Below are 23,080 nucleotides of genomic sequence, written 5' to 3' on the forward strand. Positions count from 1 at the left end.
TACCTACCTCAAAGGGGTGTCATGAAGATTACATGAAACTATGAGGCCTCAGAACCTGGCACAGCACCTGGCACCAAGGAGGTACCAAAGAGTGGTAGTCAGTAAGAGCAGTAAACAGCTGGTGGAATCGAAACCTGTGGTTCCATGAGAACTTCAAGACTCATGTAATGTAGACGGAGGTCTATGTAGGTAGGTAGGTAGGTAACAGACCCCACCAACTGAAGTCTTGGACAGCTGGGGCAGTGAATACTGCCGGTCAGCAGAAATGAACTTCAACTATCAGTGGTTCTGAAAGAGGGAGGCATGGGCATTCCTCTGTAGTGGTCCCCTAATTTGGGCAAATCTCAAATGAGGAGGTGCTCTGAGATGGTCTTTTCTCTTTATAGCAGAGGCTCACCTGGAGGTCCCCTGACCACATACACACAAACACACACACACATATACACTAAGACTGTAGAGTGACTAGTTCACAACATTTGCATTATCCCAGTGTCCCCTCAGTAGTTCAGAGAGAGTCTGTAGGGTAGGATAGGCTACAGCCTGGAGGGGCGCAGTATTGGTTTCTACCTTGGAGCAGAATCCCAAATGGACTTCTGGGTCCACCAAAGAAAACAGAGAGAGAAGAGCAGGGGCAATGGCCCTGAGAACTTTGTGAGGTTCCAGAGAACTTTCTAGATACATTCTCTCTGCCTGTTTCATCTCAAGGTAATCAGTAGATCCTTCAGTGGAAAGTTGTGGAGATTGTGTCTAGATTCTGGGGGAGAGGCACACGGGGGCTGAGTGAGGCCCCAGGCCCTGAGAAAAAGCTCCGAGGGCACCTTGACAGGAATCCAGGTGAGGAACCAGTGGCAGGCACTGCTGTTTCCATGGCAACCTGATGTAAGATGATTTGAACTTTTTACACCAATTTTTTGGTAAACTCTTATGGTTAGAAAAAGGTCTCTGTGGAATATTGTTATTATCCATAAGAAGTATTGTTTTTGTTTATTGTTTTTTGTTTTACTAAGTGCTTACGAAGTCAGAGTTGTTTTGCTTTTGGCTAAAGCCAATAATGCATTCAGAACAGAGAAGGAAAATGTGAGTTTTGTCATATATTCTAGTTCCAGTTTCTGCTAACATAGACAGCATGACCTAGGGTATATCCAGCCTTTATTCATTTCTCCATTTAGCCAGCTAGCCAGCCATCCAGCCACCCATTCAGCCATATTTATTGAGCTCAACCTTTATCCTGAGCTGGGTTTCTTACCTGTAAAATGAGAGAATTAGTCTGGTTTAGTATTTTTGACCTAGGCTCCTAGATCCTTAGGAGTTTCAGGGCTGCGCTTTCAGGGCCTGCTTTCCTAGGGTTGGCTGGGGCGATTGGGCCTGAGCCCCCACTTGCCTTCAACCCAGAACAGCCCTGTTTTTAGTTGTTTTGTAATACACATTAGGGTTTCATTTGAGATTTCTTTTGAACGGAGGCTCCTTGGCTGAAAAATCGCTGCCCCGGAGGGTCTCTATGGAACTTCCAGTGGTGCAGTGGTGACACTGCAGCTTCAAGCCAATTTTTTTTTCAATCAGTGCCCTTGCAGTGTAGGATTTAGAAATAAAATGGTGAATCAACCAGTTCCCCACCCCCCTCCCGCGCAGGGGCTCGCTGTCTCTGTGAGGATAAACTGAGATTACAAGTGTGAAAACCTGCTTGGGTAAACGACTGTTGTTAAGATAATACTAATAATAATTATCATAGTGGAGTCGGGCAGTCAAGATATACCCACAGGGAAATACAGCCTATAATTCAGCCTACAAGTAGGGATCAGGTAAAAGCAGTTGACTCCCAGGGTCTCCACACAGGGACTCGGAGAATTGCATGGCTTTCCTGGGAACGCGACTCTGCTCGCCGACGCCTCCACAGAGGCTGCTGAGCCCCCTGATTCCCCGGTGCCCACCGCTCCCGCAGGTGGGGGAGCAGGGCCGCAGCGAGAGGGGCCTCACGGTGATTGGCTGAACTGGAAGTTGTTGCTAGGCTACCAGTCCGAGGCAGACTGGGGCCTCTAGTCCCATCCTCCACTGCAGATTCATCCTGCACAGCCAATTTAATTCGGGCACCCTGTGAACGAGATCCCCAGCAGTTTAAATTGTCAGCTGCCAAGTGCCCATCTTTCTAGGATTTAACACTTAGCAAGAGGCTACGTGAGGGGCGGAAAGAGAAGCCCTGTTTTCACACTCTGGGTCACCTTGAATAGCTTCTTCTCTCTCTGGGCTGCAGTGTCCTCCCTTGATTTCTGATTTCATTCATTTATTCATTATTCATGCATGCATCTATGTTTATTAAGTACCTGCCATGTTCCATGCACTATATCAAGTGCTAGGGACAAAGGGATGAATGAGATGGAGGCCATCCTTGCCCTTATGAAGGGGGAAACATTACGCACTGAAGCATACAAGTGAGATAAACACATATCTATTTCCTTCCTTCTTCGTCAATTTTACTAAGCCCCCCTTTTCCCCTACTAAATCTGTAGGGTCCCCCAAGTTGACAGGGTAAGGAGTGCTGCTGCCAACCATGCCTAAACTACATTACACGTCACCCACACCCTTACCACTCCCTGAAACCGGGGTACATCCTCTCATCTCCACAGTGCTTTTACTTTGTTCTCTTGAACCCACAAGTGAGCCTCAGTGCACCTTGATAAAGATGTGGGGCGGAGATCATTGTCCCCTGTTCAGATGAGAAAGCTGAAAGCCAGAAACATCAAGAAGGCCTATCCATGGTCACATGGAGAATTACTGGCATAACCAGTATTGAGCACTTACTATGTGCCGGCTCTTAAAAAACTATCTTCCTCATAACAACCCAGTAAGGTAAGTATTATTATTATTCCCATTTTATAGGTGGCAAAATCGAGGCTGGAAGAAGTTATTTGACTTGCCAGTGGTAACCCAGATAGTATGTGGCAAAGCTGGGATTTGAACCAAATCTCCCTGGCTCCAAAGCCTGAGCTTTTTCCAAGAAATGGGTCTGGTCACAGAAAAGAGTCTCTGAGTGGCTGACACTGGAGTGGCTTCCACATGCCCTTCAAAACCTCCCAGTCCCAGGATCTTATTTAATTTCCTGCTGAAGTTCTTGGCACAATAGGCTCATAAAACCTGGTGAACTGGCCGCATTTATCAATATAGTTAACTCTGTTATCTATCCATCTATCTGTGATGATCTTGCTTTCAAGTTTTTATTGTGTAATTAAGTCAAGTAACTCTTCCCTGTAAGCATCTCCATCGCTTGCTTTGTTGGGTTTTTATTTTCCTATGTTCATGTACTGAACAAGCACCGAGCACCCACCAAGTGTTGTGGGAGGTTTAGTGGGTGTAGGTGAGTGGGGCCCATCCCTCCCCTTGAGGAGTTCCCAGCTTAGAGCAAAGTTTCGGAAGGGTCTTCCATGGGCAAAGTGCAGTGATAGGCCATGGAGCGAGGAGGACCACAAACACCTGCCCTCAGAGAATCTCCTGGGTTTGGGAGACAGACCCCCAATTAGATTATAGAAAGGTGTGAAAGGAGGTGGGAGGGAGCAGAAGTGGATGTGGTAAGTGTGGGCTGGGGGTGGAAGCAGCCCGCCTTGAGCTCCCACGGTGCTGCTTTGAAATCCCAACTTGCTCTGGCCACTGTGGGACACTGTGTCTCAGAGACCAGCAGCCTGCAGCTTGGAAGGAGGACTTTAAATGGGAGAAGGTGCTGGAAAGAACAGAGATGTGTAAAGAAACAAGTTAAATTTATCCTTCCTCGTAGACCCCCAGCAATTGCTATGCTTAACACCTGACTTTCTATCAACAGAGACTTGTTTAACCAGAAGGTTAGTTGTTTTTCTCTGAGAAAGAGACAGAGGGAGAGGGGAAGAGAGAGAGAGAGAAAGAGATAGAGACTCTGAAGACAGAGATGCACAGAAAGACACCTGAGGAGAAGCAAGGAGAGACAGAGATAAAGGCATCCTTTGGTACACAGCCCCAGTGAGCAGCAGGAAAGAATACTGAACTGGGCACCTGAGTGGGAGAAATCAGGCAATCTCCCGCCCCCTTCCTCCCTGGCTACCTTGCTAATTTCCAGATAGCACCATTTTTCAGATGTAAGTATATAGGAGATGTCTGTGTTATCTTGGCCACTGCTTTGTCCTTGTCACCCGCTACCACCCCTATATAGCTGAGAGTTGACTGTAAGTGGATAATATACAAAAGCAATGATTTAAATAAGTATTATAAGACTAAATATGCATGCCTTTGACCTAACATTCCCACCTCCAGGAATTTATCCTACAGAAAATAATTAAGGACACAGGCAAAGAATTTAGCAAGAGATTATTCATTGCAGCGTTGTTTAGAAAAGCAAGGAAACTAACTAAATAGCCAACCCCTGTTGGGGACCTGCTCAATAAATAATGGTATAACCTTACAATAGGTGTCCATACTGCTTGTAAATTGGGTTATAAATGGTTACTTATTGATGTGGAAAGACATGATTTATTAGGTGAAAAAAGCAAGTTACAAAATAGTGTATACAGTGTGACTCCATATAAGTATTCTTATAAGTAAGAATAAATATAAAATATATAGTCTAGGAAGACATAAACCGAATGTTAATCTCTGGGTGGATGGATTCTAAGACATTAAAATTTTTTTCTTTTTGCTTATCTGCATTAAAAAAATTTTTTTTCCCCACAATGAACATGTATTTCTTGTGCAATGAGAACAAATTTCCTTCCAGTGGTCCCAGCAAGCGCCTCCTGCTGGGAGTCCAGGAGTGTACGGGCAAGCTGAATCAGGTGCTCCTGGCTCTGAGGCATTGTGGGAAAGGCCACCAACCCTTGTGAGGCCACTTCAAGCTGCTCATTAAGAATTTCCAAAACAGCGGGTCCCCACCCTGTTTCCACTCCCCATCCTGACTGGTCTTGCGAGCAAGAACTCAGTGACCCAACACCTTGGTATCAAAATGCTCAGTTGCTTCATAACCGACTGGTGGGTTGGCTGCCGCCCTCCCTTGAGGCAAAACAGTTTGTACAAGTTGGTACTTGGTAAAGCTAACCTTGCTAAAACTGCAGGGCCTTCCCAGCTAGCCAGGAGCACCCTCCCCTGTAAGGGAGTGATGGCTAAGGCGCTGTGTTGAGCAGGTCAGCCCCTACTACACAGAGGCAGCTGTGATTCTGAATGTTGGGGAGAAAAAGCCGTCACCATGGCAACCCAGGCTCGCTCAGCCTCTGGGATCAGTCCAACACTCAGGGAAAGAAGGTGGAGTCTGGAGTCAGAACAAATACTGCCTGGCTGTCTGACCTCAGGTAGAACACTTAGCTTTTCTCTGCCTCAGCTTCTTCACCTATAAAATGATACGAAAGTTCCTTATCTTACCCGCTCCCCGGGTTAATGAGGAATAATCTGTGAATGGTAAAATGCAAGAGGAGTAGAGCATCCCTAGCTTTGGTTTGTCCCCAGATTGCTGTGTGTGACCTTGGGCAAATCACTTAAACATTCTGTGCTTCAGATGCTCTATTTGTAAACAGGAAAGTAATGTGCACTGTGATGGCTTCTCACATTTATTGTCAGGTGCCCATGAGAATCCCAGAATCTCAGGGTTGGAAGGAATCTCAGCCCTTACCACGCATGCAGGAATCCCTTTGATAAGTTCTTTGACTGAGGTACTTGTCCTGCCTCTGCTTGGTTACCTCCAGTGGCAGAGAGTTCATGACTGCACAACTTCCCAGGTAGCTCTTGCTGCATGACACTAATTGTAAGAAAGTTCTTCTGTATATGATGTTTTACAATTAAATATTTGTTTAAAAAATTAGCAGTTCTTTTCAGAGCTATTTCTACTCCTGATTTTCCCAGTGGGTTTGCACAAGGTAGAAATTAGCAGCAATTGGCCAGAGGCAGGTACAGGCCCAGCTCTGAAAGCTTTTAGCTTACTGTAGCAGAAGGAGTATGGTTCCGGGGTCACACACTCTAGGTTAAAATCCCACTTTGTACACTTACTAGATGGTTGACCTTGGGCAACTTATATTAGCTCCCCGAACCTCAGTTTCCTGATCAGTAAATGGGGACAGAAACACCTACCTCACATTATTGCTGTGATAGCACTTCTTATTAAGCTTACAACTCTAACTTCCCTGGTAGAATTCTGGGGATTGTGGGGGGCAGGTGGATTACACCTTCCTCTGCCAGCCCTTGGACAACACAGCTGCCCTCCAAGCCCCATCTGGCACGTGTAGGCCCTTATGTGCCCAGGCTGTGCTCCTCTCAGAAGGAGACAGAAGGTTTATCTCACCCTCCTGGGAACCCCTGCAGCACAGCTTTGGGTCTGTAATTTAGGTCCTTCTCCCTCTCAGGCCTGTACCGGGGGCCATAAAAGGAAGATGATGCAATGGCTTCAAGACCAAGTTCACCCCTCCCTGTAATTCCCCTGCCTCAAGGTCAGCAGCCCCACAGACTTCGCCAGCGCTAAGCAAGCGTCCCAGGGTGTCACTTGTTGAAGGCTTTCAGCCGTATTTAATGCGAATCTCATATGGGGCCAAAAGCCTCTAAGACTCGAAAGAATGCAGTCTGGTGGTGGACTTCAGGCATGGTGATAGGGAAAGCTATCTGGGGTAGAAATGTGGTCCTTTGCCTCAATAGGAAGGAGTCAGGATGCCTGACTAGCTGTGGGCTCTCTGGAGCCAGTGACTTCGTTCCTCCATGCCTTGCTTCCCTTGCGTGCAGAATGACAGGTTGATGCCTGAGACCTTCCCTGCATCAGAATTATAGGTCTCCCCATTTGTTGGATGCAGGATGAGATGGCGAAATCGCCCTTGACCTCTTTATGCCACGGGGGCCGCTGAGCTCCCGCTCCTCTCTGCTTCCTCCACAGATGAGTACCTCCGAGTCCTCAATGTGGGTGTGGCCGAGGTGAAGAAATCCTTCTTGGGGCCCTTGTCCCCGTCCTGTAAGCTGGTGCAGATGATGAGGCAGTTTCTGTACCGGGTCCTGCCTGAGGACTCCTACAAGGTCGCCACGGGGAAGCTCCACGTGAGCCTCACCCGGTTCACGGATGGAGAGAGTGTTGTGGTTTCAGAATATACATCCAAGGAAGAGCTCATCGAGGCAAGGGGGCGGGACCTGGGAATAAGGGTGGGGCCAGGGAGTGGGGCGGGGCCAGGGAGTGGGGGCGGAGCCCAGGGAGTTGGGGCAGGAAAGGAGAGGCTGGCCCTGCTTCTCTTGACGGGCCTCTGGGATGGTCCACTTGTCTGCCTCACTTCCTTCCTTCTGCCTCCCTAGTTTTTCCCTCCCTTCACCTTCCTGGCATCTATCTCTCTGTGTCAGGCACGCCGTTAGACAAGATGGACCCAGAGACGCCAAAAACTAATCAGACTTGCCCACCATCCTACACTTCAGCACTCAGAGTCTGCCTCCTTTTGCCTCTGTCTTGCCCTCTGCTCTAGTCCTGCAGCTTCTCAGAGGCCCGTTTGTATTACCAACAGAGGTCCCATGGCTCCTCTAGGGCCTGGACTTCAGTGTTTCCCCACTAAATTACTCCCAGTTTGTGGCAACAGCTTCCCTCTGCCCCCTCTCTTCCACTGGTCCTTGATAAAAAGGATTGTGTTATCACTAAATGGGTTAACACTTAGGAAAGGGGATTCTGACAGTGCACTGTTCTAAGCTCATTAATATACATTTTAGTTATGACTTACTATTGCTGGAGAGTGCTGTGGATATGTCCAGTTTTCTTTCAGGACAAGAGTTGAGCTGCATGACCCTCCACCCATATTTCCACTCCCCTCCCCTCCTCTGAATACAAGACCCTCGCCACCCATCCTCACATCCCCACACTGGCATGGCCTTGACCCTGGGGGTTGGGGATGAATAGGCAGGGACATGGATATCTCCTCCAGCTACCTTATGTCCCCTGGGTTTATTAGCACCCAGCTCTTCAAGACTTTTCTCTCCCCAGCCCTCTCCCACCACCTCCCACTCTTACCCATGCCAACCAGAGCAAATCACACAAAGCAGGCCTCTGTGTCTGCACCTGCCATGCCTCCTGCCTCGTGCCGGATGCCCTTCCCTCCTTCCCACCCCACTTCACCTGCTTGGTGAGACTCCAGTCACTCTTGCCAGGGAACTTTCCTTCATCACCTGCCTGCCTTGCAACCCCTGGGTTGGGTGCTTCTTCTTTGGGACCACGGTGCCCATGCTCACCTCCATCACAGCACATGTCACCCCATGTACTGTCACCTACTTGCTTGCTCCCCCTCTGAGCATTCCCAAGGGTAGGCATCTCACCCTCCTTTGATTCCAGGCCCAGGCCAGACACATTAATGGTTTTTGAATCCCATCGGATTCATGGAAATTTGGTGCTAGAAGGAACCCTGGAGATCATTGAGGCCACTCTCTCCCTTTAAAACTGGGACATCCGGCCCAGCCTGACCAAGTAGGTTACCAAGGATCCAGCCAGGAGCTGAACTTGGGGCTCCACTTCCCAGGGCAGTGACTCCACCTTGGGTTTAAGGAGGGCCAGGCTGATGGTGGGCCAGATGCCCGCATGTGATCCCTCCCCACCCAGCCCCCAGGCCTTGGGCATCTCAACCCTGTTCTCTCCCCCACAGGCCCTGTACTGCAGCTGCTTTGTCCCTGTGTACTGCGGCCTCATTCCTCCAACTTACCGTGGCGTGGTAAGTACCTCAGTGTGGGAGGGGGGGTGAGCTGGGATCCAGGGGTGACTCAGGGCCCCTGTGACCCACATTTGGGAGGAGTGGTCTCAGAATTCAGTGGGAAGACCAAGAATTGAAAAGGTCCTTGTGGTTTCCTACTCAGAATTCCCAGCGTAGATAGATTTCTGGGGCTTTAAGAAGACCTTCTCCCCCTAAGTTGGGCTTCTCTCTGGACCCACCAACACATTACTGAACCCAGCAAGTCAAGGCTCCACAGGTTTGCCAGATTTCCCCAGCAGGAAAATCCAGCAGGTCTGAGACTCTGTACCTCTAATCAACTTCAGCTGATGCCAGTGCTGCCGGCCCACGGACGATACTCTGAGTAGGAAGATTTAACCCATGCCCCCTCCTCATTTTATGTATAGAGAAAATGAGATCCAGAGATTAGGAATCAGCTAATAGATGGACCCCCGTATTGCATGTCATTCATTTAATTCGCAGGCACCCAGAGAGTTAGAGCCTCAGTGTCTGTGATCCTTTGTTCACATCTGAGGAAACAGAAGCCCCAAGAGGGGAAGGGACTTGAGGATAGACACAGGGTGGTCAGGGGTGCTCTGGAGGGTGTTGAGGGTGTCTGACCTCAACAGAGGGAGGCAGCTTGGACCCAGGGCAGTCTGGAGGAGGGATATTTCACAACCTGCTCAGACCCACCACTTGTGCACCTTCTCAAAAGGCCCTGTGGATGAGCTCCTTTCCCCGGCCCTGCCCTCAGACACTGAGGGACTCCACGAGGGGTAACGTGACAGGGAAGCATTCACTCCTGCTTCATCCAGAGTATGGATGCCCCCGGACCTTGGTGTCAAACCTTCTCCCAAGGGACCCATTTCTTTGCTCTCCCTGAGTGGGGGAGAGGACCTATGACCCCAGATGAGCATTTCTCACTCTGCCTCCCCCCTCCGCCCTGCAGCGGTACATCGACGGGGGCTTCTCGGGCATGCAGCCCTGCTCCTTCTGGACGGACTCCATCACCATCTCCACCTTCAGTGGTCAGCAGGACATCTGCCCGCGGGACTGCCCCGCCATCTTCTGTGACTTCCGCATGTTCAACTGCTCTTTCCAGTTCTCCCTGGAGAACATCGCCAGGATGACCCATGCCCTGTTCCCCCCAGACCTGGTGGTAAGAGACAGGAGGGACCTGGGGGGTGGGCAAGGAGAGCCGGAAAGGGTGATGGGGGCTGGAGTGGGATGGGGGAGCCAATGAGGCCCACTCAGTCCATCTCAAATGATCCCTTAAACTTCCTCCTAAAGCTGTATCCCGGCCTTGCTGCCAACTGGGTATGTGACCTCGAACAAGGGCCCTAAGTGCTCCCAGCCTCAATTTTCTCCCCTGTAAAATGAGACGATCTCAGAACCACTGATAGCAATGTTGGCTGAACTCTCCCATTTTGACATGCAATGTGGGTTCAGCAAACTATGGCCCAGGGGCCAAATCCAGCATATGACTTGTTTTTGTACAGCCTGTGAGCTAAGAATGGACTTTCTATTTTTAAAGCATCGTTTAAAAAATAAAAAAAAAAACAAGAAGAAGTGACAGAGACTATATGCGGCCTACAAAGCCCCAAATATTTACTGTTTGGCTCTTTATAGAAAAGGCATTGTGGGCAATATCTGGTGTAATCCTCCAGCATCCTCTGTGATAGATACTGTTATTATTCCCATTTTACAAGTGAAGAAACTGAGGCTGTGAGAGGTTACATTCACACAGCCACCCAGCCAATAAGTGGCAGCACTGAGATTTGAACCCAGTCTCCAAATGCTGCTCTTTATACTGTCCAAATGCACCTTCTCTGGTTCTACTATAAACATCGCACCCTCTCCGGCCCAGGGAAAGCTGATGATCAGCTGTTCTTAGCAGGTAGTGAAGGATGGGCACATTTTGAAAAGCTCATCATATAAAGCTTAAGAGCAATGAAAGCAGCTGCTTTGGGAGAGGGGACTATGGGTCTCTCTGTTGCTACAGTCTTAGTTATTTTCCTGGTGCCCCACCTTGCAGATCCTGCACAATTATTACTACCGAGGGTATGAAGATGCCGTTTCGTACTTGAGGCGGCTGAGTAAGTACCGTGTGGCACCCCAAGGAAGAGGAGGAAGATGGGGCAAAGACAGGAAGTAGAAGGGCTGGAGAGAGGAGCATTTCCCCCCAGTTTGGGAACTGGAGGTGCTCTTCACCCAGGAGAGCTGGAAATGGGCACAGGGACCTGACAGCCTTCATTGTCCAGATGTTACTGTGGCCAGAAATTAGGACCACTGTGGAAAAGGGGCTTTAGGTTAACTGATGGGACGGTGTCTAGGGCTTTTGTACAAATGTATTTCTGAATTTAAAAACTATGCTTAGGAAATACATAGCTCATATCTCCCTGGAGCATTCCATTCTCATATCATTACATTTTCTTGCATTTTATTATCTTTCCAATGAAACAGTATTGTTAATGTAGAACTAGATGTGACTAGTTTATGTTTGTGTGAGACTTTTGAGTGACATTTTTTTTAAATTTATTTATTTATCTTTTTAAATTTTGGCTGTGTTGGGTCTTCGTTTCTGTGCGAGGGCTTTCTCCAGTTGTGGCAAGCAGGAGCCACTCTTCATCGTGGTGCGCGGGCCTTTCACTGTCGCGGCTTCTCTTGTTGCGGGGCACAGGCTCCAGACACGCAGGCTCAGTAGTTGTGGCTCACGGGCTTAGTTGCTCCGCGGCATGTGGGATCTTCCCAGACCAGGGCTCGAGCCTGTGTCCCCTGCATTGGCAGGCAGATTCTCAACCACTGCGCCACCAGGGAAGCCCTTGAGTGACATATTGATCAACAAATGAGAGAGAAGAGCCCTTGCCCTAGGTTGGTTTGGAAAGCATGGTCCCACCCCTGTGTATCCTCTGTGCATTATCTGCGTGGAAGAAAGACTCCAATGGCATGCACTAAACACTCTAACTCCATGAAGACCATGCAAACATCTTTGTTAAAAGGAAAGAAAAAATGCTTTTCTATATTTAGAATTAATTCCATAGAGCATATTTCCAGAAAAAAGGGATTTCTGGATCAAAGGGTGTTTACCTAATGTTATATCATAAATTTTTTTCCATGTTGCCGTATGGTCTTTGTAACTGGCTTCTTGGCACCTGTATAATATTCCATCACAGTTGTACAGCATACTTTGATCATTCTTTGAGTTTCCAAATGTTCACTGTTATAGACAATGCTGTGGTGAACTTTTTGTGTATGTAGTTTAAAAAATATATTTAAGGAGTGAGATTAAGGGGTTGAATGAGGTTTTTCTCGTAAGATATGCGCACTTTTTTTCTTCAAAATTGCTTCCTGCTGGGACTTCCCTGGCAGTCCAGCGATTAAGACTCTGTGCTTCCACTGCAGGGGGTGCAGGTTCAATCCCTGTTGAGGAAATAAGATCCTGCATGCCGCGTGGTGCAGCCAAAAAATTGCTTCCTGCTTTCCTAAGCTCCCCTGTCCTAACTCTTTACTTTCTCCTGGGTCCATTCTCCCGACTAGGGGTGTAGGGAGCAGGAGCACAGGATGGAGAGAATGTGGGCTCTGGAGGCAAGTAGCCCTGGGCCAGGGTCCCCATCCCCCAAGCTGTGTGAGCTCCAGGAAATCACTCTCCCTCTCTGAGTCTTAGTTACAAATCTGTAAAAAGGGTTTAGATCCTGCTTTTTGACACACCAGCTATGTGACCTTGAGCAAGTAATTCATCTCCTGGGGCCTGTTTTCTCATCTGTACAAGGTGGCTGACGGTGGAACCTACCTCTGAGTTTTATTCCTAGCCACGGTCAATCCAGTCCACTGCCCCCTCTGACCTCAGGGACAGGCCCCTCCTCTCACCTCTCTGCAGACAGACCCCTCCTAACCCTGACTGTCCCCTGACAACTGCCCCATCTTCCAAATTTTCACAGGTGACAGCTGTGAAGCTGAGCCCCCAGTGTCCAACAGGAGGACGACCTGAGGGGTGTGGTGGTGGTGGAGCTGAGGTCTCACCTACAGATCTTAGGGAATAGGAAGGTCTGGCTAGGGTCTGTGGTCCTTTCTGCCCCAGGTGGGGAGCCCCTCCATTCTTTCCTCAGTGATGGTGTATATTGAGGGCTTGAGGTTTGGGGATCCCCTGATTTGTTTCTTGGATCTCGGCGCAGACACCAGTTCCCTGCCCCAGGAAATCCCGCTACACCTCAGATTGCAGCCTGGCTACCTGGCTGCCTCCATACCTGTCTCTCCCCTAGAACTTTTCCTTTCTCTTCCTCTCAGGGAAAGCCCTGGGAAGACTTACAAAGTGGGTTGTTAAGCATCTCTAGTCTCCCCCATTTCTCAGTAGCCCCTTATCCTCTCACCCTCCCCCCTTCCACCCTTAGCTGGTGTGGACATTTTCACAGGTATGAACGGCAGTCTTAAACCCGAGGATGAAACTCTAATAGTAGCATTGCAGGCAACCACTCCTGAATTGGGGCAGTATATGGAGGATGGCAGGTTTTCCCCAATGGCCCTGGAATCACTCCAAGTAGGAACAGACACAACTCATAAGGGAGAAAAAAACTCGTACTGGCTGCCAGCTGTTTTTGCTTCCTCTTCCAATTTGCAAATGTGTGCGTGGCTTTCTCAGTGCAAGTTTCAGCTCCAGCACCTAAATCTTCTTGGGTTTGGTGGGCCTGGAGTTTTCTCCCGGCACCAGATGCAAGCAGGAAATACTGACATAGCCTGAGAAATCCCCACCTACCATCTGGGAACAGAAAACGGAAGTCTGCTCCAGCCTCCTGCCTGCTTTCTGAAAGGGGGTCAGCTCAGGTAGGAAGCCACACCTGCAAGGTGTCACCCTCAACTCCTCCGCTCACAGCCTGGCATCCTCTTTCTCCTCCCTCCTAAGGGTTCACATCTACCTAATTATTCCTGCCACCAGGTGAGCCTCCCTCTCCACCCTTGGCCTCCCCGACAGCAGCCTTCTACCAAAGGGAAGGACACGGCTTGCTGGCATCCTTGAAAATCCATATTCCCCACACAGACACAGGTACATGGGCGTTGAGTGAGGTTGGAGCTCAGAGGATGCCATGTCTGAAATATCCATCCCATATCCAGCCATGCCCGGCCAGACTGACCTTCCTCCCTCCCTTTCTCCCAATCACAATTGGGTAAGTTTTGACACAGACACAGACACACACACCTGTGAAACCAGCACCACAATCAGGATAGGGAACAATCCATCATGCCTGAAGGTTCCTCATGCCCCTTTGGGATCCCTCCCACCTTCCCCAAGCAAACCCTGATGTCTTTCTGTCATTATAGATTAATTTGCATTTTTAGAGTTTTTGATAGATGAACTCTTATAGTATGAATTCTTTTTTGTCTGCATTCTTTCACTCAGCATAATTATTCTGAGATTCACCCATGTCATTGCATGGTATAAATTGTTCATTCCTTTTTGCATTCCAATCCACTGTATGAATATACCACAGTTCATTTATCCATTCACCTGTTAATGGGCATTTAAGTTGTATCCAATTTGGGGCTGTTACGAATAAAGCTGCTATGTACATTCATGCATGAATTTCTGTATGGACAAATGCTTTCATTTCTCTTGGGTAAATACCCAGGAATGGAATGACCCGATCATATGGTGGATGCATGTTTAATATGTAATATATATATGTCTACAAATATATGTATAACATATAATATTTTAATATAAAATGTAATGTATATAATCGTAGTAAAACACACATAACATAAAATTTACCGTCTTAGCCATTTTAAGTGTACAATTCAGTAGTGTTAAACATACACTGGTGTGCAACCAATCTCCTGAACTTTTCCATCTTGCAAAAATGAAACTCTACACCCATTAACCAACTCTCCTTTTCCCCCACCCCCTAGACCCTGGCAACCACCATTCTATTTCTATGAGTTTGAATACTTTAGGTACCTCATGTAAGTGGAATCATAACAGTATTTGTCTATTTGTGACTGGTTTATTTCACGTATAACGTCCTCAAGATTCACGCATGTTGTAGCATGTGACAGGATTTCCTTCCTTAAGGCTAAATAATATTCCATAGTGCATATAGAGCAGATTTTCTTAATCTATTCATTCGTCAGTGGACATTTGGGTTGCTTCCACCTCTTGGCTATTGTGAATATACTGCAATGAACATGGGTGTGCAGATATCTCTTCGAGATCCTATTTTCAGCACTTTTGGATGTGTATGGACTGAGAAACATACCCAGAATGCATGTCTAACTTTTTAAGAAGTTACCAAATTGTTTTCTAGAGTGGTTGTACCATTTTACGTTCCCAACAGTGAATGAGAATTCCAGTTTCCCCACATTCTCACCAACACTTGGTATGGTCAGTCTTTTTAATATTAGCCATTCTAATAGGTATGTGGTAGTATCTTATTGTGGTTTTAACTTGCATTTCCCTAATGACTAATGATGCTGAGCATCTTTTCCTTGGCTTATTAGTTGTTCAAATATATTCTTTGGTGAAGTGTCTGTTCAACTCTTTTGCCCATTTTCCCCTAGACCTTTAATAGGCTCTATTTTTTAGAATCATTTTAGATTTACAGAAAAAATGTGAAAATAGTACAGAGAGCTTCCATATACTCCACATCTAGGTTTCCCTATTGTTTTAGGTCTCATACTTGTTAGATGTTATAGCATGGTACACAAATCATTTGGTGCATAGTATGGTATATTGTTTACAGTTAGTGAACCAATGTTGATAATTCGTTACAAACTGAAGTCCATACTTTATTCAGATTGCCTTAGTTTTTACCTAATGTCCTTTTTCTGGCCCAGGATCCCATTCAGGATCCCTCATCACATTTAGTTGTGCTGTCTCCTTAGGCTCCTCTTGTCTGTCACAGTTGCTCAGACTCTCCTTGTTTTTAATGACCTACTGGCCAGATATTTTGTAGAATGTCTCTCAGTTGGGATTTGCTTGGTGTTTTTCTCATCATTAGACTGGGGTTGTGGGTTTGTGGGGGAAAGACCACAGAGGCAAGGTGCCATTCTCATCACGTTGTATCAAGGGTACATGCTGTGAGGTGGTGTTTGTCAGGTTTTTCCACTGTAAATCTACTCTTCCTTTCCATACTGTGCTCTTTGGAAGGAAGTCACTAAGAAGTAGGGAGTTATTCTCCACTTCCTTAAGGGCCGAGTATCTACAGAAATTATTGGGAATTCTTCATCATGAGAGATGTGTCTCTTTCTCCGCCTATTCAATCATTTGTTTACCTATTCTATCATTTGTTTATATTAGTATGGACTCGTTGATACTTATTTTATACTGTGGGTTATTACTCAGTCCTACTTTATTTATTTTGTTACTCTAATTGTTCCACCTTTGGCCATTGGGAGCCCTTTCAATTGACTCTTTTGCCCATTTATTTTTATTTTTTATTTTTATTTTTTTGGCCACACCACACACAGCTTGTGGGAGCTCGTGGGATCTTAGTTCCCCAACCAGGGATAGAACCTGGGCCCTCAGCAATGAAAGTGTAGAGTGCTAACCACTGGACTGCCAGGGAATTCCCATCTTTTGCCCATTTAAAAAATGGAATTGTTTGTTTTCTTGTTAAGAGCTTTTATGTATTCTAGATAAATGCCCTTTATCAGAAATATGACTTGCAAATATTTTCTCCCAGTCTGTGATTTCTCTTTCCAACTCCTTAACAGTGTCTTCTGAAAAGGAGAAGTTTATCATTTCGATAGGGTCCATATTAAATTTTTTCCTTTGTGGATCATGCTTTTGGTGTCTTTATCTAAGAAATCTTTGCCTCACCCAAGATCACAAAAAGCCTTTCTCCTTTGTCATATTTTCAAAGTTGATTTGGTTATTCTAGGTCTTTTGTCATTTTACATGAATTTTAGAAATGGTTTGTGAATTTCCACATAGAAAACAATCGCACTATGTTTTTCTTGTCAACCTATTCTCTCATCCTCTGCAATTACCACCTCAAAACTTCTGCTCCTGAATTCCAGCCTCCTACCCCACCTGACTTCCTACTTCACAGGAAAAACCAAAACCATGAGAGGGGAGTTCTCTCAACTTTGTACCACCAAATATACAGACTCACCTTTCCCTGACCCCCTCCTTCTTAGCATATGAAAGGGAGCGTCCCTCTTCCTGTCTAAAGCTCACCCAACCACCTGGGCTCAGACACCATTCCAATCTCAGGATTCTCTAGTTTTCCATTATTCCCTCTCTCTCCAACCTCCATCTCTCAACTGGATCCTTACCAGCAACGTTTAAATCTACCCCAGGCTTGTCTGTTTTAGAAAACTTTCCCTGGGTTCCCCTCTCCACCTCTCCTGATCAATCCTGGCTCCTTCCTCTTCTCACTCTGCTTTTCCTCCCTAGGCCAACTCCTCCACTGCCACCATTATGGCTTCAGTTACCATCCATAGGTGGGGCTCCCAAATATATATCTCTAACCCTCATCTCTTCTCTGAGATCCAAACACATATATCCAGCTACCCACTTGTCATCTCTCCTTGGACATGTCAAAGGCCCCCTACACTCAACATGTCTCCAAAACAAACTCCACTCTCCCCACTTCTCCCCAGACCCACCCCTCCATGGTTGTATTCTGAGCCAACGGCACTGACATTCATCCAGTTGTGTAAGCCCGCCCTCCCCGTCTGTGGAAAAATTGTCTTCCTCAAAACTGGTCCCTGGTGCCAAAAAGGTTGGGGACTGCTGGTGTAAGCCACATCCTTCCCCTCACCCCCCCAATCAATCCATCGTCAGTTCTCATTTATTTTACCTCCTAAGCAGAACCCTCTGTCTCCTTCCAAGGGGAAGCCCCCCACACCTCTCTCAGAACCCTGACAGGGTGCCCTGGGTCCCCTCTTGCTTTTCTCAGTGAGTCTCTGCACAGCAGCCAGAGTGATCTTGTCAAAACCAGAGACAGGTCTTCACCTCTCTGCTCATAAGTCTTCATGGTCTCTATGAAAACCAAGGGTCTTTGATGCCGCCTCTAAGCCCTTGCATGCTCTGGCCCCTGTGGCCTCCTCAGCCCCATCTCCCGTCACAAGTATCCCCACCCCTGTTCCACCTACATTGACCTTGCAGGGCCTTGGCTTCCTCCTGCTCCCTCGAAACTGTGACCTTTGTGTGTGCTGTTCGCTCTGCCTGAAATGCTCCTCCTCATCCCACCCTGACCACCCTCTGGACCTCTCCCCTGTCACGTCTCAGCTCAAATGTCACTCCCTCTGGGAAGCCCTCCCTGCTCCCGTCTCTCCTAGTACCACATTCTTCACTTCCTAGCACTTGTCTTGGTTAAAACTTGAGGTTATTGGGGTGGTTAGTGCCTGCCCCCAGGCTAGACTGTAAGCTCCAAGAGGCCTGTTTTTGTCTCCTTCAACTCCTCAGTGCCTGGTATAATGCCTGGCACATATTAGATGCTCAATAAGTATCCATTGAATAAGTGGATCAATACACAATCAAATATTCAATATAAATTCAAGTAAGTAAAGAAAGGCCATTGAAAAGCACTAATCCAGGAGTTCCCTGGTGGCCTAGTGGTTAGAATTCTAGGGTTTTGCTGCTGGGGTTCAATCCCTGATCGGGGAACTGAGATCCTGCAAGTTGTGCAGCGCAGCAAAAACAGAACAAAAACAATGAAAAGCACTAATCTTGTTTATGAGAATAATTTGGGAAACCATTTTTTGCAAATACTATGCTGATGCCAGGGGTTAGTAATGCCACCTGTGACCCCATGCTGTTGTTTTTCCTAGATGCTGCTTACCTTAATTCTCCTTCCAAGAGAGTGATTTTCCCCTGGGTAGAAGTGTACTGCCAGATAGAACGCGCCCTTAGCAATGAGTGCCCTGAAAACTGTCAACCAAGCCTCCAAACAGAGCGGGCCAGTCCAGAAGAATCCAGACAACTTCACACACAATGGGCTCCCAAAGGGGAAAGAAAAGGTGGCCGTGGTCCACCTCTGTCCCCACCTGTGCAGACACCTGAATCCACATGTGAGTGGCCTGTGGAGTCACCTGTTTCACCACCTGCATCGCCACTGGCCTCATCACCATCACAATCTCCAACTGACTTGCCACCTGTATCACGCCCAGCTGTGCACTTCCTCCCCAGCTCAACACCTGGGCTGTCACCTGTATCACCATCACAGCAGGTACAACTGACTGGATCACCACCCAGATCCCCACCCCCCCAGTCATCTATGTCATCCAGGACATCCCTGGGGCCTTCCGCTGTGGGGACATCGCCAACATTGCCCCAATGTTCCTCTTCAGCATCACCTGCACAGCCACCTGTGGAGGAACTGGGCCCAGAACAGCCCCAAGGTATGGACCCTTCTGGCTTCTCACAACTTCCTCATGTCTGGAGCCCGTTGGCAAGTGTGTAATGACATGGTTCCTGGTAACCGTTGCTTTAGAGGGGTGCCTTGGTGAAGTTAGCCTGTAACTTTAGCGGCTCTACTTGCTATGAGAACAGACCACCACGAGAGGGCAGTGTACTTGACATTTGGTTTTTTTCTTCTTTAGTCCAGTGATTCTCAAAGTGTGCTCCCCAACTAGCAGCAATAACACCACCCAAGAACTTGTTAGAAATGAAAATTCTCAGGCCCTACCACATACCTACTAAATCACAAATTCTAGGAGTGGGACCCAGCTGTCTGCATTTTTTACAAGCCCTCCACATTTGAGAGCGGCTGTTCTAGTAGATTTTTTATTGTGAAAGCTGCTGTGCCAGGGCAATGCTACTCAAAAAGGGGTCTGTGCCCAACACAGCCATACATACATACATACATACATACATACATACATACATACATAAAAAGAATGTAAGCAGACAAGAATATCATTAAAAAAAAAAAAAAAAAAAAAAGGGGTCTGTGGACCGGTGCCAGTCCCTGAATTATTTGTTACTAGTTCACAATGAAATGAGTACAGAAAGTGAGAGCAAGCATTTAGAAATGTTTATAGCAATACAGTAGAGCCATGACATCCAAGAGCTTGGTCATTTTCCTACTAATTCATTTATATTGTATTTCACAAAAGTGCTAGTCCATTATGGATTGTAAATAGTATTTTAAAAAACTGGTTCTTTACTACAGGTGAAGCACCTCTCTGGGAGCTGCAAAGATGAACAGCTCTTAATTCCTCACTCTCAGGCAATCTCCCCTCCAACAGAGGGAATGGCATGGATACCAACCTCAAAAATGCAAAAAGAATTCTTAAGTACTATATAACTAACAAAAACAGTGTTGAGGGTATTCACAGAGAATAAGATCACATCTCTCTGGGGAGATAAGGAAGGCTTCTTGGAGGTGACAGGTGATTTGAAATGGGCAAGATTTTGACAATTGTGGTTTGTGGGATCCAACAGAGTAGAAAGAACATTTCAGATTTTGTTTATTCCAGAGGCTCAGGTGCAGAGAAGGAAAGTGCAAGGTACATTCAGGATGAAAAAGATACCTGTTTGGCCACTGTGGGTGGTCTGGGTGGGGACCAAGGGAGAGGGGCCCAAATGATGGACCGAAGCCAGGTGGTAAGGTCCTCATGGTCCACCAGCCAAGCTTCCATAGTTATTACGATAAACAGTAGCACAGATTAGCAAGGTTTCCTTCTTTGTGGATCTGCCCCAAGTCAGGGGTGACCCCCCTTTCTCTGGAATAGGTTCACTTTGCCTTTTTTTTGTTTTTCTTTTCTTTCTTTCTTTTTTTTTTTTTTGAATAAGTTCACTTCGATTCTTTTAACAATGAGACAAAAATATCAGAACATTGAGAGTCAGAAAATTGTTCAAAGTCTTTCACCTGCTCTCTTCTTCCCTGTTACATGAAATGCATTTATTTTATGTTACCGCACCTGTGCTTAAAGGCAGCCATCTTCAGGGGCCTGAGAACTTCTGGGCACAGAGCTGGCGTTCCTCTCTCATATTGGGGGTGGACAGAGGGTATGGATAGCCCAGTGATTCTCGACTGCGGGCCATATTACCCCCCAGGAGACATTTGGCGACATCTGGAGACATTTTTGGTTGTCACCAAGTGGGTAACGTCCAATTGGGAGAGGCCAGGGATGCTAAACATCCTGCAATGCTCAACCCCTATAACAACGAATTGCCTGGCCCTTAGCGTCAGTAGTGCTGAGGCTGAGGAATCCTGCTGGAGCCTCCAGCTGGTCTCAGCAGTGACATCCTAGGCCACCTGTAGGAATTGGGCAGAGTGGAGCCCCAGGGGTTCATGTTAGCAGTCGTTTGGCAGTGGCCATGTTGTTGTTGTGGGTGGGAGGTGCTGCAAAAAGTCCCAGGAAAATCCATAAACAAAGGAGCCACAAATAGATTTGGGAGAGTGAGGGATATCCAGCAGGTCCCCAAATGAAAGAAGTTCAGATAGAGGAATTTATTAATTTATTCTATGTTATTTTTATTTACATGTATTACATAGTTACATATTAATATTCATGTGTTATATATCCCCCTACTCATTGGAAACATGCAAAGAACTTACTTAAGGGAATTCCCTGGTGGTCCGGTGGTTAGCAGGCAGGCTTTCACTGCCGTGGGCCCAGGTTCAATCCCTGGTTGGGGAACTAAGATCCCGCAAGCCAAAAAAAAAAAAAAAAAAAGGGAGCTTACTTAAGAACAATGATCATGAAACTATTTCCTATTCCAGCAAAAAAGACAAAAGCATTACATAAAGCAGATGCTAGAAGGTTTAGACCCCTGTGGGGGATTTTCTTGAAAACTTTCCCTAACACAACTGGCTACTTTTTATGAGGGAATTGCTGATAATATTACATCAAGGGTTAGCTTCAGACCTTCTGCAGATGCCACTGCCCTGGATCTCAGTCAAATCCAACAACATGATTCTGGTCCCAAATATGAGAATTTGAAAGTAAAAGTTCTTTACTGTTTCTGAACATTTCACTTACTTCCTATTGTTATTTCAAAAATGACTAAGTACTCCTCCCCAACCCCATCTCACTCATGTCTCCTATATTTTCGTTTTTGGCTGTAGCTCCCTTTGCTTCTTCAAATTCCAAAAGCACCGTGCCTCTGGCTAATGTGAAGGAAACCATGAGCAAGCCTTATGCAATGTAAGTGTCTCCTTGATTGAGAACATGTTCTTTCCTTTGGTCAGGGGAGAGCGCCCAGCTAAGTGATATTTTCCATCTCTAGCTGCCCAAGGAGCACTGGGTTCCTTTTCTGGATGTGATTTTGGTCCATCCCCTTACCGTTCGCAGACCACCACTCCCTCTTCTCTCTTCCCCAGTGAAGGCAACGTGTGGGACATGAGCCTATTCACGCTGACAGTGTCATTCCCCCCGTCCCTGCTGTGCACACTGGGGAATGTACCTTCTCTAAATGCAGTGGGAGAGTGTGTACCCCTCCTCGTATCTGACTCTCTGTTGATGTCTCAGTTCAAAAGAGCTGGCAGGCATGCTACGTCCTAGCCTTTGGTGGATCCTGCACAGTATAAGTTGAGAGACTCTACCAAAAACTTCCCTTAATGCAAATTATTTTCTATCAGCATAAAAAGAGGGGTAATATTCCTATGTTGTAGATTGTCCCCAGAAAATCTTTTCTCATAATGCGCACCAACTGTCTGGGTTGCTGGGTTGTTTAACATGTACTCCATTATTGTCTTTGCAGTGATTGGGAGAGGGCCTGGGAAGCTGTTTTTTGTTTGTTTGTTTTGTTTGTTTGTTTCTTCCTCTCTGGGAACCGCAATACCCAGACCCCTTTGCTGACTGAATGCCAGTGGGGTTAGCCAGTGGAATGCAACAGCAGGAGATCAGAGGGTGAATCAAGGGTATTTCTGCCCCCCAACCTCATCCCTTCCTGCCTTGGGTAGCTCTGGCAGTGGCTGAGTTTTTCTATGGCCACAGTTGCAGAGAACAGGGCCTGAGGCACTTTTATTTTTGATATTCCCACTCGATATCATATCAAGTATATTAAAACATACCTGCTTCTCACATTAAGTATAGTTTTAATTATAAAACTTTTGGAAAGAATTTGCATAAATAATTTTGTGCTTGGGCATAAATTATGTGTTTTGTTCACATGACAAACTTTATTGCATTGACATATAACTGTATAAAAGTTTAGCTGAGTTTCGTTTGACTAGTTGGCATGATGTTACTTAGATAAACATTCATTGATTACAAAATAAAAGTTCGCCAGGGAACTCTAATGTTCAGCCAGGGTTGAGAACCATGGCATTGGTGTTTCTGTCTACCTTCTGAGCTGGAGCAGGGCTCTGTCATGAACCAACCATTATTTCATCTATTTTCCCAGGGAGAGAACTGCTGAAGACTCCAATTGGGTGAGCAAGGTATTCAAGAAGAAGAAACAAAAGACAAGTGACACCAGAAAAGGCTTCCCAAGACATCCACAATCTAAAACACCAGGCAGCAAAATGCAGTGA

General features: G+C 46.7%; 1 protein-coding gene across 1 annotated transcript in view; it reads left to right on the forward strand.

The window, feature by feature from the left end:
• PNPLA1 (patatin like phospholipase domain containing 1) overlaps positions 1 to 23,080 on the forward strand; it is a 38,004-nt gene extending 14,924 nt beyond the window's left edge. The window contains exons 2-8 of the mRNA XM_068558729.1: positions 6,863 to 7,095; positions 8,595 to 8,660; positions 9,607 to 9,816; positions 10,693 to 10,753; positions 18,426 to 18,993; positions 21,663 to 21,749; positions 22,951 to 23,080. Coding sequence (XP_068414830.1) covers positions 6,863 to 7,095; positions 8,595 to 8,660; positions 9,607 to 9,816; positions 10,693 to 10,753; positions 18,426 to 18,993; positions 21,663 to 21,749; positions 22,951 to 23,080 — 1,355 coding nt within the window. The remainder of the gene's footprint in view (positions 1 to 6,862; positions 7,096 to 8,594; positions 8,661 to 9,606; positions 9,817 to 10,692; positions 10,754 to 18,425; positions 18,994 to 21,662; positions 21,750 to 22,950) is intronic.

Source organism: Eschrichtius robustus, chromosome 12 (genome assembly GCF_028021215.1).
Source record: "Eschrichtius robustus isolate mEscRob2 chromosome 12, mEscRob2.pri, whole genome shotgun sequence".
NCBI classification, from domain to species: domain Eukaryota; kingdom Metazoa; phylum Chordata; class Mammalia; order Artiodactyla; family Eschrichtiidae; genus Eschrichtius; species Eschrichtius robustus.